The sequence below is a fragment of the Bufo bufo genome, chromosome 3 (assembly GCF_905171765.1).
Source record: "Bufo bufo chromosome 3, aBufBuf1.1, whole genome shotgun sequence".
Taxonomy (NCBI): domain Eukaryota; kingdom Metazoa; phylum Chordata; class Amphibia; order Anura; family Bufonidae; genus Bufo; species Bufo bufo.
The window spans coordinates 410,575,950-410,592,112 of NC_053391.1; the positions used below are offsets into that span (position 1 = coordinate 410,575,950).

General features: G+C 47.0%; 1 protein-coding gene across 4 annotated transcripts in view; it reads left to right on the forward strand.

Annotated features, from left to right (window-relative positions):
• NF1 (neurofibromin 1) overlaps positions 1 to 16,163 on the forward strand; it is a 259,226-nt gene that overhangs the window by 204,922 nt on the left and 38,141 nt on the right. For all 4 annotated transcript variants that reach the window (XM_040424878.1, XM_040424880.1, XM_040424879.1 and 1 more), the window contains 2 exons: positions 298 to 429; positions 1,252 to 1,387. In XM_040424878.1, the coding sequence (XP_040280812.1) occupies positions 298 to 429; positions 1,252 to 1,387 (268 nt within the window). The remainder of the gene's footprint in view (positions 1 to 297; positions 430 to 1,251; positions 1,388 to 16,163) is intronic.

Sequence of the window (16,163 nt, forward strand, 5' to 3'; positions counted from 1 at the left end):
ACGTAATCAGAAGAACCTAGGGCGGGCCAGAGGGGTGAAAGGGGAGGGGTTTCGTATGAAAAGCAACGAGGGGCCTGGGCAACGGCCGCATTAATGCCGCCCCTGGGCACCTATATAAGCTAATTAACATATTGAATAAAAGTGTTTTTCTGAGAAAATCGGCGATGGACAGCAATATGGAAGGTAGCATTCTAATATGGGGAATGTAATGGAGATCCTGATGTTAGTGTTCTATAATGGTGATTTTAGGTGAAAGACTCCCTTTAAAAATGGTTCTAACAAAATGACTTTCCTTAGGCTATCGACATCCTTCCCCTACTGCTGTGGCAAGGACAGTACGGATTCTTCACACTTTGCTTGCACTCGTGAACAAACACAGGAATTGTGATAAGTTTGAAGTAAACACTCAGAGTGTTGCTTATTTAGCAGGTAAGAAGTTTGTCTTGCTATTGTACCTACTAAAAGGGCTTGTCCACCTATATTGATTTGAGGCTTGTATGGCTCCTTTTAGTACTGAGTCATATGGTCTCTGCACTGCCATATTGTCATGTACGGAGATATTTTTAGTGCTTCTGAGGAGAACTTGCCCATACATACTGAGACCAAAGGAGCATGCTACCATCTTTTATGTCAGGTTCAAATAAAATCTGAAATGAAATCGGAGCATTCCTTTAGTCTCGGCACCGATGAGGGCTCCTGAAAATGCTACAGCAAATCTATCTTCAATATTTTTGTCTCCTTTACCCATAAGCTCGCAATGGTATATTTTCCTCTAACTATACTATCTCATTGAGTACAGCGTCTTAGTTTACGGATCATCGGTGATCCAGGAATTGGGACCCCCATTTATTGTCTGACTAAAGCGATGTTCTGCTTATTCCTCCTTCAGTTTATAAATTAGATGCATGTCTTTAAGATGGACTAATAATGCTCCCAGTGAAGTCAGTGGGGCTTAAAGAGCACCTTTCACCAATGCCTGTTTTAATAGCTTCATGCATTCCCCATATGATAACAATTCTGGAGCATCTATGTTCTTTTAACAATGCTCACAATGCATGTGATTGGGGTTTTACAAAACCCAATTTACTTTTTGCAGTTTTTCAAATCTGAAGCATGCCAGAATCTGTAAAATTAACTTGTGAAAAATAAATAAAAAAATTGTAAAAGCTAATAATGAAATTGCATGTGAATTTTTATTATACTTTTCCCTTTAAGGGCATGTTCTAATGATATATTCTTGGTTATTTGTAGCTTTGCTTACAGTGTCTGAAGAGGTGAGGAGTCGCTGCAGTTTGAAACACAGAAAATCACTGCTGCTGACAGATGTTTCAATGGAAAATGTTCCTATGGATACATATCCGATGCACCACAGTGACCCCACTTGCAGGTTGTTTTACCATCTATATTTTTTGCAGGTCAAAAAAAGTTTTCCGGAATTTTAATATTGATGACCTATTCTTAGGATAGGTCATCAATATCAGATTGGTGGGGTCCGACACCCGACACTCCCACTGATCAGCTGTTCGAAGAGAAAGCTGTCCTCGTGCGAGTGCTGCCTACCCTTCTTTGTTTACCTGCTCACCATCGACATTGCAGCCACGAGCAGGTGTAATTACAAGCTGTCCCATTCACTTCAATGAGACAGCTCCTTCCTATTCAAGCATATAGTTTCTTCCTACTGTAAAACACATCTGTGGAACTGCTGTTTACGGAGCTGAGCAGCAGATCAGACAAGGGGTTAAAGTCTATCTTTCAGTAAATAGGTGTGTTTAGTAAAAATGAATAAATAATATACAGTATTTTTCACTTTATAAAATGCACCTGATGATAAAGCCCAGCAGGTTTTAGAGGTGGAAAATAAGAAACAAATATCTTTCATCATACCTCCGATAAGACCCCCAAATTAGACCCCAAGTCTTCATCAGACTTCAGATCAGACCACCATTCCTCATAAAAACTTCAGATCAGACCACCATTCCTCATAAAAACTTCAGATCAGACCACCATTCCTCATGAAACTTCAGATCAGACCACCATTCCTCATGAAACTTCAGATCAGACCACCATTCCTCATGAAACTTCAGATCAGACCACCATTCCTCATGAAACTTCAGTTTAGACCCCCATATCAAACCTCAGATCATACCCCTATATCAGACCTGGATTAGAGCTCTGATCAAAACCTCACATCAGTCCCCCCATCGGCGCTCAGATCAGTCCCCCCATCGGCGCTCAGATCAGTCCCCCCATCGGCGCTCAGATCAGTCCCCCCCATCGGCGCTCAGATCAGTCCCCCCCATCGGCGCTCAGATCAGTCCCCCCCCCATCGGCGCTCAGATCAGTCCCCCCCCATCGGCGCTCAGATCAGTCCCCCCCCATCGGCGCTCAGATCAGTCCCCCCCATCGGCGCTCAGATCAGGCCCCCCCATCGGCGCTCAGATCAGTCCCCCCCATCGGCGCTCAGATCAGTCCCCCCCATCGGCGCTCAGATCAGTCCCCCCCATCGGCGCTCAGATCAGTCCCCCCATCGGCGCTGCACTGGGACCTCATAATGAAAGCACTCACTAGTATCTGCTTTATAAGATGCACTGCCCGGGGGGGGGCGCAGCTTACGGGGAAGACATGCCTCTGTGAGCTCCGCTCCGACCGCTGACATTTTCCCGTTATAAGCGCCGTTTCCTTGGCTCCACCAGCTAGCTGTACCCATGCAGGGGACACAGAAGACGACCCGTGGCAAGGGTAAATCTAAATTCTGGGGACACCGGCACCTTCACAGAACTTACCAGAGATCTTCAGAAACACGAGGCAATCCATCATGGCGGACCAGGCCATGTCCCCGACAAGCCAGGCCTCCTCTGCTGAAAGTGATCCGCACCTCGACCCTGAAGTGTCGCTTACAGGTCAGGCTGACTTATACAAAAATATTGCAGCCCTCTTTCGTACTAAACTCTCTCAGGCAATTGTGGAATTCTCCCGCCAAATACAAGACCTAGGAAATAGGGTCTCTGATCTAGAGTCCAGAACAGACGAGATTTCGGACGCCATGGGCGCCGACAGGGAAGACATTGACTCCCACACCGTGCAATTACAAGCGCTTTAACTAAAACTCGAAGACCTAGAGAATAGGTCCAGAAGAGGGAACTTAAGAATCAGAGGCCTGCCTGAATCCTTTCTGGAACTCTCTTCCACCGTGGCCTCCCTCTTTGCAGCTTTGCTGCCCCAAGTGCAACTGAACCAGCTACCGTTGGATAGGGTCCACAGAGCCCTAGGAAAGCCACGTTCTCCGGACATTCCGAGGGACGTCATCCTTAAATTTCACCATCCAGAGGTGAGGGACATGGTCTTGAATGCTGCACAAAACATGTCCAACTTACCTGGACTTCCACCCTCTGTTCGTTTTTATGTGGACTTAGCCCCATCAACACTGCGAAAGCGCAGAGAAATGAGACCAGTGACCCAGGCTCTGCAACAGGCCCAAGTGCGATATAGATGGGGGTTTCCTTTCGCCCTCTCTTTCCAACTGAACTCCCGCATCCGTACTATCCACACTCCAGCGGAGGGGCTGAAAACCCTTCAACGCGCGGGCATAACGGTTGAACGCACGGAAGGCCCAGCGGCACCTCCAAGACCCCAACGTCCAGCCTGGTTATGGACGAAGATTCCCGCCGCCACTTCATCTGCGAACAAATCGCAGGGACATTGATCAGTATGTGGCAAATCACCTTTTTTCTGCGGTCTTAGGGAAAGGACTTTTGCATCTCAGCAGTCCCGAATCTAAGGGTATCCTTTTCTTTATACGCTTGGTATCCACAATCTCCTATTACCCCTTCACTGAGCAGCACCCCTGTCATTACACAGGGAAACAGCGACTCAGACTTACATGTTGCCACCCAATATTGGGCCTCTTTTTGTGGGACAGGGGTTGGATATTACCTCTCTGACTCCTGCATTCGGCCCACCATTATTTGCTGGCCATTCTAGGCGCAGCCATCCTTGTTGTTATTCTACACCCATTACTGCTTTATCACTACTGTTTTTTGGTTTAAATGTCCTTATGGAGATCACCCCTCCCCCCCCCCCCCCCTCTCTAATGTAAAATGGAGCATAGTGTCAGTTGGTATAAGTGGAAATTTTCCACCATATAGCTTATGTCTAAGTTAATAACGCATATTGTGAGGGGATTTAACTCCCCAACAAAACGTAAGACGGCGTTTACCTTTTATCTCAAACATAGTCCCGATATAATTTGCTTACAGGAGACCCACTTCACATCCACCTCCTAAGTTTTTCCATTCTCAGTACACTAGGTTCTTCTTCTCTACATTTCAAACTAAAAGCAGAGGAGTAATCATCCTGATTAGGAACTCTTTCCTACTCCGTTTCTCGATCCATCATTGATCCCAATGGCAGATATGTTATTTTCCTAGGTAAATGTGGAGGGCATACCATGTGTATTGTAAATGTCTATGCTCCAACTGATGAACCAGTTAATTTTTTCACACAAATGCATCAACTCCTTGAATCCCTTAATTATGACGATTTGTTGTGTGTGGGGGGGGGGGGGCGACTTTAATCTTGTGATAGACCCTTTACTAGATCGCTCCTCCCCGCCAAATACCCCACGCCCCACCATACATGGGGTACAAATCAAAAAGGTTTTAGAATCACTCTTCATTGCAGATACATGGAGAGAGCACAATGGCCCACAAAGGAGCTACACCTATTTCTCACCCGCCCATCACCTGTACACCCGTATAGATCCCATCCTAGCTTCCACATCTCTCCTTCAATCTATGTCTTATTGCAGACACATTGTCGCTTCCTGGTCTGATCACGATATGGTTATGGTTGATGTAACACCGTCCACTCCTACTAGTCTCCTATTTACCTGGAGACTTAATGAGTCACTTCTGACTAGACCTGCTGTTCATGATCGGCTCCAGGAAGATATGGAAAATTTCTTATCAGACAATGCTGATCTGGACGTAGACCCTATAGTGGTTTGGCTTTCCCATAAAGCTTTTATGAGAGGACAACTGATTAGAGAAGCATCCCACTTAAAGAAAGGAACTTAACCCTTCTAGCTCTAGAAGCCAAACTTAGTAGACTGGTTCGAGCTCCTCAGAGGTCACCCTCACTTTACTTGCTCAAGGCAGTGAAATATACCAAAATGCAAATAAACTTGATTATGTCAAATAATACAGAAAAGCACTCGCTGGACTGCTTCGTATTACTACAAATATGTGAACAAACCTGACAATATGCTATATGACAATATGACAAAATTAACCAAGTGTTCCAAATTCACTCACGATCTGGTCAAGTATCTTCCAACCCAGAAGTCATTTACAACACATTCTATGCCTTTTACCAACAGCTCTATACAAAACCAGATGCGGGTCAAGTACAAACAAACGATACCTTTTTAACATCCATCCCACTCTCGCAGATATCCCCAGAAGCGTTAAGTGATCTGGGTAGGGCAATAGTGGTACAAGAAGTGGAATTTACAATTAACCCCTTAGGGACACAGCCTTATTTCACCTTAAGGACCAGGCCATTTTTTGCAAATCTGACCAGTGTCACTTTAAGTGCTGATAACTTTAAAACGCTTTGACTTATCCAGGCCATTCTGAGATTGTTTTTTCGTCACATATTGTACTTCATGACACTGGTAAAATGAAGTCAAAAAAATTATTTTTTTTGCATAAAAAAGTACCAAATTTACCAAAAATTTTGAAGAATTTGCAAATTTCAAAGTTTCAGTTTCTCTACGTCTGTAATACATAGTAATGCCCCCCAAAATTGTGATGACTTTACATTCCCCATATGTCTACTTCATGTTTGAATTATTTTGGGAATGATATTTTATTTTTTGGGGATGTTACAAGGCTTGGAAGTTTAGAAGCAAATCTTGAAATTTTTCAGAAATTTACAAAAACCCAATTTTTAGGGACCACTACAGGTCTGAAGTCACTTTGCGAGGCTTACATAATAGAAACCACCCAAAAATGACCCCATTCTATAAACTACACCCCTCAAGGTATTCAAAACTGATTTTACAAACTTCGTTAACCCTTTAGGTGTTGCACAAGAGTTATTGGCAAATGGGGATGAAATTTGAGAATTAAATTTCTTTGCCTAATTTTCCATTTTAACCCATTTTTTTCACTAACAAAGCAAGGGTTAACAGCCAATCAAGACACTATCTTTATTGCCCTGACTGCCGTTTACAGAAACACCCCATATGTGGCCATAAACTACTGTATAGCCACACAGCGGGGCGTAGAGTGAAAGGTGCGCCGTTTGGTTTTTGGAAGGCAGATTTTGCTGGACTGGTTTATTTACACCATGTCCCATTTGAAGCCCCCCTGATGCACCCCTAGAGTAGAAACTCCCTAAAAGTGACCCCATCTAAGAAACTACACCCCTCAAGGTATTCAAAACTGGTTTTACTTACGTCGTTAACCCTTTAGGTGTTGCACAAGAGTTATTGGCAAATGGGATGAAATTTGAGAATTTCATTTTTTTTGCCTAATTTTCCATTTTAACCCATTTTTTCCACTAACAAAGCAAGGGTTAACAGCCAAACAAGACTGTATCTTTATTGCCCTGACTCTGCTGTTTACAGAAACACCCAATATGTGGCCGTACACTACTGTACGGCCACACAGCGGGGCGTAGAGGGAAAGGTGCACGGTTTGGTTTTTGGAGGGCTGATTTTTATGGACCAGTTTATTTACACCGTGTCCTGTTTCAACCCCCCCTGATGCACCCCTAGAGTAGAAACTCCCTAAAAGTGACCCCATTTTGGAAACTACGGGATAAGGTGGCATTTTTTTGGGACTATTTTTAGGGTACATATGATTTTTGGTTGCTCTATATTACATTTTTGTGAGGCAAGGTTACCAAAAATTTTAATTCTGAAATTTCATCTCCATTTGCCATTACCTGTTGAGGAACACCTAAAGGGTTAATAAAGTTTGTATAATCAGTGTTGAATACCTTGAGGGGTGTAGTTTCTTAAATGGGGTCACTTTTAGGGAGTTTTTACTCTAGGAGGGCATCAGGGGGGCTTCAAAAGGGACATGGTGTCAATAAGGCTACTTTCACACCTGCGTTCGGGTGTCCGCTCGTGAGCTCCGTTTGAAGGGGCTCACAAGCGGCCCCGAACGCAGCCGTCCTGCCCTAATGCATTCTCAGTGGAGGCGGATCCGCTGAGAATGCATCAGTCTGGCAGCGTTCAGGCTCCGCTCAGCGAGCGGACACCTGAACGCTGCTTGCAGCGTTCGGGTGTCCGCCTGGCCGTGCGGAGGCAAGCGGATCCGTCCAGACTTACAATGTAAGTCAATGGGGACGGATCCGTTTGAAGATGACACAATATGGCTCAATCTTCAAACGGATCCGCCACCATTGACTTTCAATGTAAAGTCTGGACGGATCCGTTCAGGCTACTTTCACACTTAGAAATTTTTTTAGCGATTTTGGGCCTTGACATAGAAAAAGCCTTTGATTCCGTCACATGGGATTACCTCTATAAAGTTTTACAAGCTATGGGTATCAGAGGCCCGTTTTTACATGCTGTTCAGTCTCTTTACTCCACCCCGTTAGTTTACCTCAAACTCCCCATCTACACACCCAACACCCATTCAGATTTTCAGGGGAACACGTCAGGGCTGCACCCTCTCCCCTGCCCTATTCGCCATAGCGATGGAGTCCCTCGCCATCCATATTAGAAATAACCCAAATATTGCTGGCCTTAAGATAGGAAATAATGAATACAAACTTAGCCTATTTGCAGATGACCTCCTTTTGTCCCTTACTAACCCCATAATCTCTCTCCCAAATCTTTTACATCTTTTGAAGTCCTTCTCGGCAGAATCAGGGCTTCACATTAATCATAAGAAGTCGAATCTCCTATTATGTAATACTCCCTCCTCGTCAAAATCCCTTCTATTACAGAACTTCCCCTTTTCACATCAGCCCCACCCAATTCCATATTTGGGTACCCTGATACCTTCCCAACTAAACACCATATATAGACTTAATTATCTCCCATTATATCGAAAAATCAGTGAGGACCTCAAAACCTGGAGCTCACTACCAGTTTCATGGATTGGTAGAATACACATAGTTAGAATGGTGGTCCTACCCAGGCTTTTATATTTGTTTAGGACCCTTCCAGTTCAAATTCCCTGTAGAGACTTCCGTAGTTTGCAAACAGAGGTGATGAAATTCATTTGGGGTAATAAACGTGCACGTATCTCCTGTGCTATGTGTCGACATAAATCACAGGGTGGTCTCTCAGTCCCCGACTGTGTAAAGTATTCCAAAGCGGTGGGTCTGGCTAAATTATTTCTAACACACCTACAACCAGAAGCACACCCTCTGTGGGTTTCCCTTGAACAGTCCCTCCTTACCCCGTGGTCCTGGAAAGCCCTGCTCTGGACTACCCTCCTCTTACCGCCAATGATCCGGACCAACTCTCCATTATCCCATCACTCTCTACTACTCTGGAGGTCTGTTAGGTTTAAATGTGGGCTACAATCCAGACATACACCACTTCTTTACCTGTTTGGGAACCCGGCCTTTCCCCCAGGTCTTTGGACAGATACTTTTCAGTGGTGGATCTCTAATAAACACTCCTCTCTTCATAAGTTCCTGATTAGGGGGAAATTGATTTCACTAACTGACTTCAAAGATAAATATGAACTCCCAGATAACGAATCCTATAATGCCAACCAAATCTTCTCCTTTATTCACTCTCTGAAGGTCAATAATCTGAACCTAGATTTTACCCCTTTTGAGCGGTCCACCACTTTTTCCATGTATAAACAGGGACTACTATCAAGAATTTATAGAACGCTTAACGCCTCATCAGAAGGGGTTAACCTACCATACATGAGGGATTGGGAAGAGGATATTCGGGAGGAATATCCCGTAGCTAAGTGGTACCTTCATTCACAGACTTTAAAGGGATTCTGTCATGAGATTTGAGCCCTATAAGCTAAACATATGGCCAGGTCCGTACTAATAACATGAATCCTAAACTGCCCTTATTAAACCTGCTTGTGGCTCTATTAGCCCAAAAAACTGGTTTTTAGTTTCAAAGTGTTTTATTTATTTATAATGATAGAGATCATATACATGGTACAAAAGTATTATGCTTCATACAAATCAGTTCGTACATGTAGGATGAGTATCATTATATCCATAAGAAATACAATAGAACATAAATAACGAATAAAGCAAAAAATAAAATAAAATTAACATGCGGAGATCTTGTCAAAAAGTAAAGGTTAGCAAGTTTAGTACCTACAATTAATAAGCACACAAGTACCTTTAAATAAGAATTTCCAAAGAGCGTACCCTAAAAATCGTAATTTCTAATAGGTCATTCCACATTGCACATTCACTGAATATGAGGAGGACACCCAAGGCTCCCACAGCTTCTCAAAGGCTTCATAGGTATCCTGGCGGATAGCAGTAAGTCTCTCATAAAGATATATTTTGTTAATTCTATCCACTACTGCTTGAAAACTAAGTTCCGCCGTTCTCCATTTATAAGCTATATAAATCCTGGCAGCTAATAACATGTGTTGGGACAATTTAAACTTGGAATATGATAGTTTTGTAGATTTGTCACCAAGAAGGCATAAGATAGGTGATAGTGGGAAGGCACAATCCAGCACAGAGGAGATCAAGTCACGAATCCCACTCCAAAATCTTTGTACTATTGAACAGGACCACCAAATGTGGTAGACCGTGCCATCCACTCCACATCCCCTGAAACATAAAGGAGAAACCTCCGGATAAATGCGGTGCAATCTATATGGGACTAAATATGTCCTATGAAGAACCTTGATTGAAGTCTCAGCTAGAGTAATTTGCCAGGAGGTCTTAGTCAAGGTCTGTGAACATTGATGCCATTTAGCTATAGAGAGATCTTCCTGGATGTCCTTCTCCCACTCTAACATATATGGCAATTTAGTTCCCTCCGGCATAGTATTTAACAAACCATAGATCCTGGAAAGTAACCCCTGTTTATACAATGAATAAGTGATAAATCTCTCAAAGGGTGTAAAATCCAATGTCCTATTACTAATCTTCAGGGAGTGGAGACATGAGAAGATTCGCAAAGCAATAAAAGACTCACTATCTGGGAGATCGTATTTATCCTTAAAGTCGGCTAGGGAAAAAACTGTTTTTTATAAGCTGTCACTCACCTACCTAAGGTGCCCAAGGGGTTTTACGTTAACCCAGGGTGCCCACCCGCACCCCTCGCCATCTGGTGCCCAGCACCGCCTTCCTCAGCCCCGCCTCCCTCAGCCCCGCCTCCGCAATCCTCCCGTCTCTCTGCTAGTGCGCAGGCGCCGGATCTAGCAGAGGGATGGGAGGATTGCGGAGGCGGGGCTGAGGTGAGGAAGGCGGCGCTGGGCACCAGACGGCGAGGGGTGCGGGGGCGGGCACCCTGGGTTAACGTAAAACCCCTTGGGCACCTTAGGTAGGTGAGTGACAGCTTATAAAAACCAGTTTTTTGGGCTAATAGAGCCACAAGCAGGTTTAATAAGGGCAGTTTAGGATTCATGTTATTAGTACGGACCTGGCCATATGTTTAGCTTATAGGGCTCAAATCTCATGACAGAATCCCTTTAACTAAGAATTCATGGCAAGTCACTCTGGCGGAGACCTCAATAAAAGGGCATATCTAGTACCCTATAGACTGCACCGTATTTATCCTGAGGTCTCACCTCTTTGCTTTAGGAGTTGTGATGTGGAGGGTACAGTGTACCATACCTGGTGGTCTTCCCCACATGTTCAACAATTTTGGAGAAAAATTTCCTGATTGCTTTCTTCAGTATTGGATTGTACCTACTCACCTTCTCCATCTCTATGTCTCCTTGGGGATAAACCGCCAGGGATGACTTTTTCCAAATTTAAACTCTCCCAACATATACTACTAGCTGCCAGAATTCATATTGCCTCTAAGTGGAGATCTAGCTCCTTTAGTTTTCAAGCAGTGATAGATGGGATCAATAGAATCCTCCTTTCTTACCATATTCATTGGGGGACACAGAGACCGTGGGTATAGCTATGTCCTCTAGGAGGCGTTGACACTAGTAAAAGCTGTTAGCTCCTCCCCTGGCAGCTATACCCCCTCCAGCCTGGGGAGAGAGCTTCAGTTTTTTCTAGTGTCAATAGGAGGAAAGACCTCTGCTCTGCAGGGAATCTCCTGAAGATTTTTTATTTTAGTTAATTTTTTTCCTTCTTTTTCAGATGGGAAAACAGTGGACGCCTCGCCTCCCTGTTATCCCGGGGTCGAGTTGCGCCAGTGTCGGTCATCCGCACTGCTGCCTCCCCCACAGAAGATAAGGTGGACCAGGGCAGCCTCGCTCCCCTGCATCCCACCAAGCCAAGGGGTCACCTAGGTCCGACACAGAGAAGACCCTCCCGCCATTCCAGACTCCTGCCACTCCGGTGCCAGCTGCTGAGAAGGTGACCCTGCTGGAGAAGGTACCATTATGGGCCCACTTAGGGAGGGTGAAGCGAAGAGGAGGAAGATAAGGTGAGTACAGGACTAGGTGAGTATGTTAACCAACTCCCTCCCTTCCTATTAAAGGGTTCTACGGAAAAGGTTCCCTCTTTGGCCAGACATGGGCTTCATTTATCACTAGCCCAGCTCCCAACAGTTTTCCTTCCCTCCCCCTCTGTGCCGTCGGTACTCGGGCACATAAGGGGGTTAATGGCCAGGTCCCCGCAGGCACTATTAAACAGCCGGCGACCGTGCGCACCGCTTTGGTCGGGTGTGGAGAACGGATGCAGAGTGCCTGCGCAACTAACGCTGACCTCACGCTCAGATGCCCCTTGCTTCTGCTCCCCAGCGATAATCATCCCCTGGAAGCGGGCGCCTAAGAGCGAGCCGCTCCAGGAAGCGAACGCCGGCACTGGGTCCGGACACCATGAAATCTGGCCCCGCCTTCACTCCCGCCCGCGCTTCCGGCATGCGTGCGCATTTCTCTGCTGTCTGGCACAATTCACTTACAGTGATGTGCTGGTGTGTAGTGAACGCGCTGGACCTTCCCAATCACCTGCCCTCCACCTGCGCAATCCAATTCGGCCGGCCGCGGTCATACAGCGTTGTCCCCGCAGCCCTCTGTGCTCCGGCCGTACAGTCGGCCGGGTCCCATAACTTTAGGCCCCGTCTTGCGGCCTAGTAGCCCGCAATTCATTCCCGAGGAGGGGGGCGGTCTGGCGCGAATTCTTCCTGCCTTGCCTTCCCCTCCCCCTGTAGCTCGCAGAGCCCGGCCCTCGGTCGTCAGGCAGTTAACCCTTCCTGGTCAGCCTTCTCTTGAGGCTGGCACAGGATTCTATGGGTTTCTTGCTGAGGGGCTTTAATGTTGAGGGACTTAACTCCTCTGCCTCTTGCCAAATTGAGGTGAGCATCCCAGTTTTTTTATTAAAAAATACACAAACAAGTCAATTCGTGTCCTCCCCCTCAGTCCCCATCACTGCAGGACCCCCCTGTCTGTGTCAGACTGGGCCCGTGTCCTATCACGGTCAAAGGAGGACCCTTCAGTTTTCCATTCACCCTCCGGGGTCGTTTTGGTTAATAAAGCGCTGCCTGCGCAATCCAATGGTAGATCTCTCTATCTTCCCACTCACCCTCTGCGCTGCCTGCGCAATCCAACTGTGTACATCTGGACCTTCCTAATCACCCTCAGGGGTCGTTTGGTTGATAAAACGCTGCCTGCGCAAATCCAATTGTGTACATCCGGACCTTCCCAATCACCCTCCGGGCTCGTTTGGTTGATAAACACCGCCTGCGCAATCCAATGGTGGATCTCTGGACTTTCCCAATCCACCCTCCGAGGTTGTTTGGTTAACAAAGAACTGCCTGTGCAACCCAATGGAGGACCTCTGAAAATTCCCAATCCACCCTCCGGGGTCGTTTGGTTGATGTAGCTCCGCCTGCGCAATCTGTTGAGTGAACCTCTAGAAGTTGCCATTGCACCCCCATGTAGTTTGGTTGATAGATTCCACCGGCGCAGTCTCCAGCTGCCATGGGCTAGTTCTTGAGAGGCAGGATTGCACATAGTGGGCCAGAGCAGGAAACTTCCTCCTCGGTCACCTTGGCACCCCCACCCTTCCTCCTTAGGGTCACTCTCAGACACACCCTCCCTCCCTGGAGAGGTACGGTCTGAAGGGGGGATCAGTGGTTCGGTCTCTGCCGTGATTCCGGTGCGATCTTACAAGATGGTGTCCGAGGTAGACAGCAGTACTTGTCGTATGCATTACCCCCTTCCTTAGGCAGAGTATTTTCACTACTGGATGCAGTACTCCCTTGGTTATTACCTTCCTCTATTGGGGTCTAACCGCACTCGAACTGTTTCAGTGCCGGCAGTAGGCGTTCCCCTTTTTATTAGGTGGCGGAACTGCTTTCCCACTGGGGACAGTACTTACTGTATGCATTAGCCTCTTACATAGGTGGTGCTATGGCATTGTCCCTGGTTCAGTGTTTACTGTATGTCTTACCCCCTTACGTAGGTGGGGTATTGATACGGGACTCTCCTTATGCCTTGCCCTTTCCGTAAGAGGGGTATTCTCTCTACTTGGATTCAGTTCCTGCTAGATGCATTACTGCATTACCACCCTTCATGGGGGAGTATTTGCACTACCACTGAGTGCAGTGCTTGCCGTAAGCATTACCCTCTTTCATTGGTGGGATAATTGCAACATTGCCCTTTCCACAACTGATCCACTACCGTGGGGAATGAGTGCACATCTTGGATGTTGCACTTCAACTACGCCACGGCTATAGATGCCTTAGCTTCTTCTACAAGTGGAGCGTAGCGAGTATCAATACATGCTGGTGCCCTGTACTCTTCTTCTAATGGTATTTCGGTGCCACCAGGGATACTGTGGCTGTTTCCACGTTGTGTCTTTTTCCTTCGGTGCCATTTTGGGGAATGAATATGACTTCTCTCCTCAGGGGGTTGCCCAGTGTCACTCATGTGTCCTAGCGTCCCCTATATCCATGATCCTACCCTGTCCCAATATGTGTCTTCAACAATATGTAGTGCGTACACCATGGCACGTAATATTGTGATTACGTTCCAGCAAGTCGAGTGTTACTGACTCTATATTCCCTATCCACCATTTCTGATGTGGGAAGTGGTTGTGCTGGCACTTTGGTTTAGCATTGCAGCGTGTTCTCCTCCGCTGGTGCGGATTTTACGCTGGTACTAGCTTTCGCAGTCGCTGCAGTGGGGCAGTCGCTGCAGTGGGGCAGTCCCTCAGGTAGTGGTTCTACCCGGACGCTGGCTTGGCGGTTGTTCCTGTCCAACGCCCTTCCCAGGTGGAGTGTTTAAGGTTAGCTCTCCTTCCCTGGGGCAGTATGGTACCATGGCCTCTACGGGATCCCTCTAGTCTGCCCCTCAGTTTGTGCTGGCGGGCACGCTGCGGCTCCTACGGTACGGGGGTCCTGGAGTAGCCATTACATACTCTGGCTCCCCCTGCACGGCTCCTTCGTCAGGTGACGGAATCTTCTAACGCCAAATTCGGTGGCGTACGCTGCATGGCCTCCTCCTTAGGCAGAGTATGGCACCGCCACTATCATCCGGTGGCTACTTCTTGTAGTGTCAGTCTCAGATGGGGAATGCCACTTTTTCCTTCCGTTTTTCTTTTCCTTTTCTGGCTCAGGGTTCACGGCCACTCTGCAAACCTTGGTAGCTCCTATGTTACTACTTCTCCTCATCTATGTTGATGCAGGGTATTGGTTCTGTGGTTTTTTTCTTCCAAGTCTTGTTCCGGACCGACTGTTGGGCTGTGACTTTTTTCCAAATGCTATCCGTTGGTCCTGGGTGTACTACCCGTATCTACAACTACCTCTATCAAGACTTGACTAGTGACTGCCATGTCAGTCCGATGTAGTCATGCCTTTTCACTGCACATTCCGTGGCTAGACTTCGAGACTCACCACGCCAGGCTGAGCGGGGGTGCTGTCACGACTGTTGATGGAGTTTCGTTCCTGGAACGGAACACCCCTTCTATTCTTCCTCCTCGAGGCAGGAGTTTTTTCTCTTATCTTGGTCTGATAGAAAATTTCCGTCGAGCAGTGTTGCTACACCGTCAATGCACGGTCGCTGACGGAACTCCACCGCCGGTGATTCTCATATCGTCTCTACTTTAACCTATCCAATGTGTCGATTACTTGGCTTGTGGTTGGACATGCCTCATTCAGGCAGTTTTTTCTCGGTAGTTTATCAGCCAGTTTATCAGCCAGCTTCTCAGTCTCCCCAGTCTCGGGGGACATTGGTGGACCACTTACCGTTTCTGTGGAGTGCTTCCCTTTAGCAGGGGTGGATCCTGCGGTCCTGGGTTTTTGGTTTGGCCATTAGTTCCTTGCTGGGTCAGGTTTGGCGCTGTGTATCCTTTTCCAGCATCCTCTGACTCACCCGGGGACCATAATACCTTCCTTCAGGGAATGGCACATACGGTTCCTCCATACTGTCCTCCTTTACCGCCTTGGGATCTGACCTTAGTCCTTTCAGCGCTCTGGAATTCTGCCCTTGAACCCTTGCGGGAGATGTCACTCCGACTCCTGTCCTGGTAGTTTTTTCTTGTGGCTATCACATCCATCAGACGGGTGTCCGGGTTGGGGCACTCTCTTGCAGAGAACCTCCTGGTTCTGACAGGGATAAGCGGTTCCCCGGCCCGTTCATTCCTTTCTCCCGACGGTGGTCTCTGTTTCCATTTCAATTAAGAAACTGTCCTTCCATCACTGTGTCCCTCCCCTTCACACCCTAGGGAAAGGGAGTTAGGTCATTTGGACGTTGTCAGGGCTCTGACGATATTTATTTGCCAGCCTCCAGTTCCTTCCGGCGTACGGACTCTCCTTTTTTGACATCCCGGAGGGTCCTCGCAAGGCATTGGCGGCCTCCAGGGTGGCAATTGCACGTCTGCATGTGCTTAAACATACTGCACCCGGGGCCCGCCCTTCGGTGTCGGCTCACTCCACAGAGCGGTGAGCGCTCTTGGGCTCGGAGATTCAAGGTTCGCCCGCACAGTTGTGCAGGCGGCTACTGTCCTTACGCACATTCACTAAATTTTTGGCCAGGTCATACTACAGTTCTTAGTTGCCTGCAGGGGCGCTTGCTCCATGG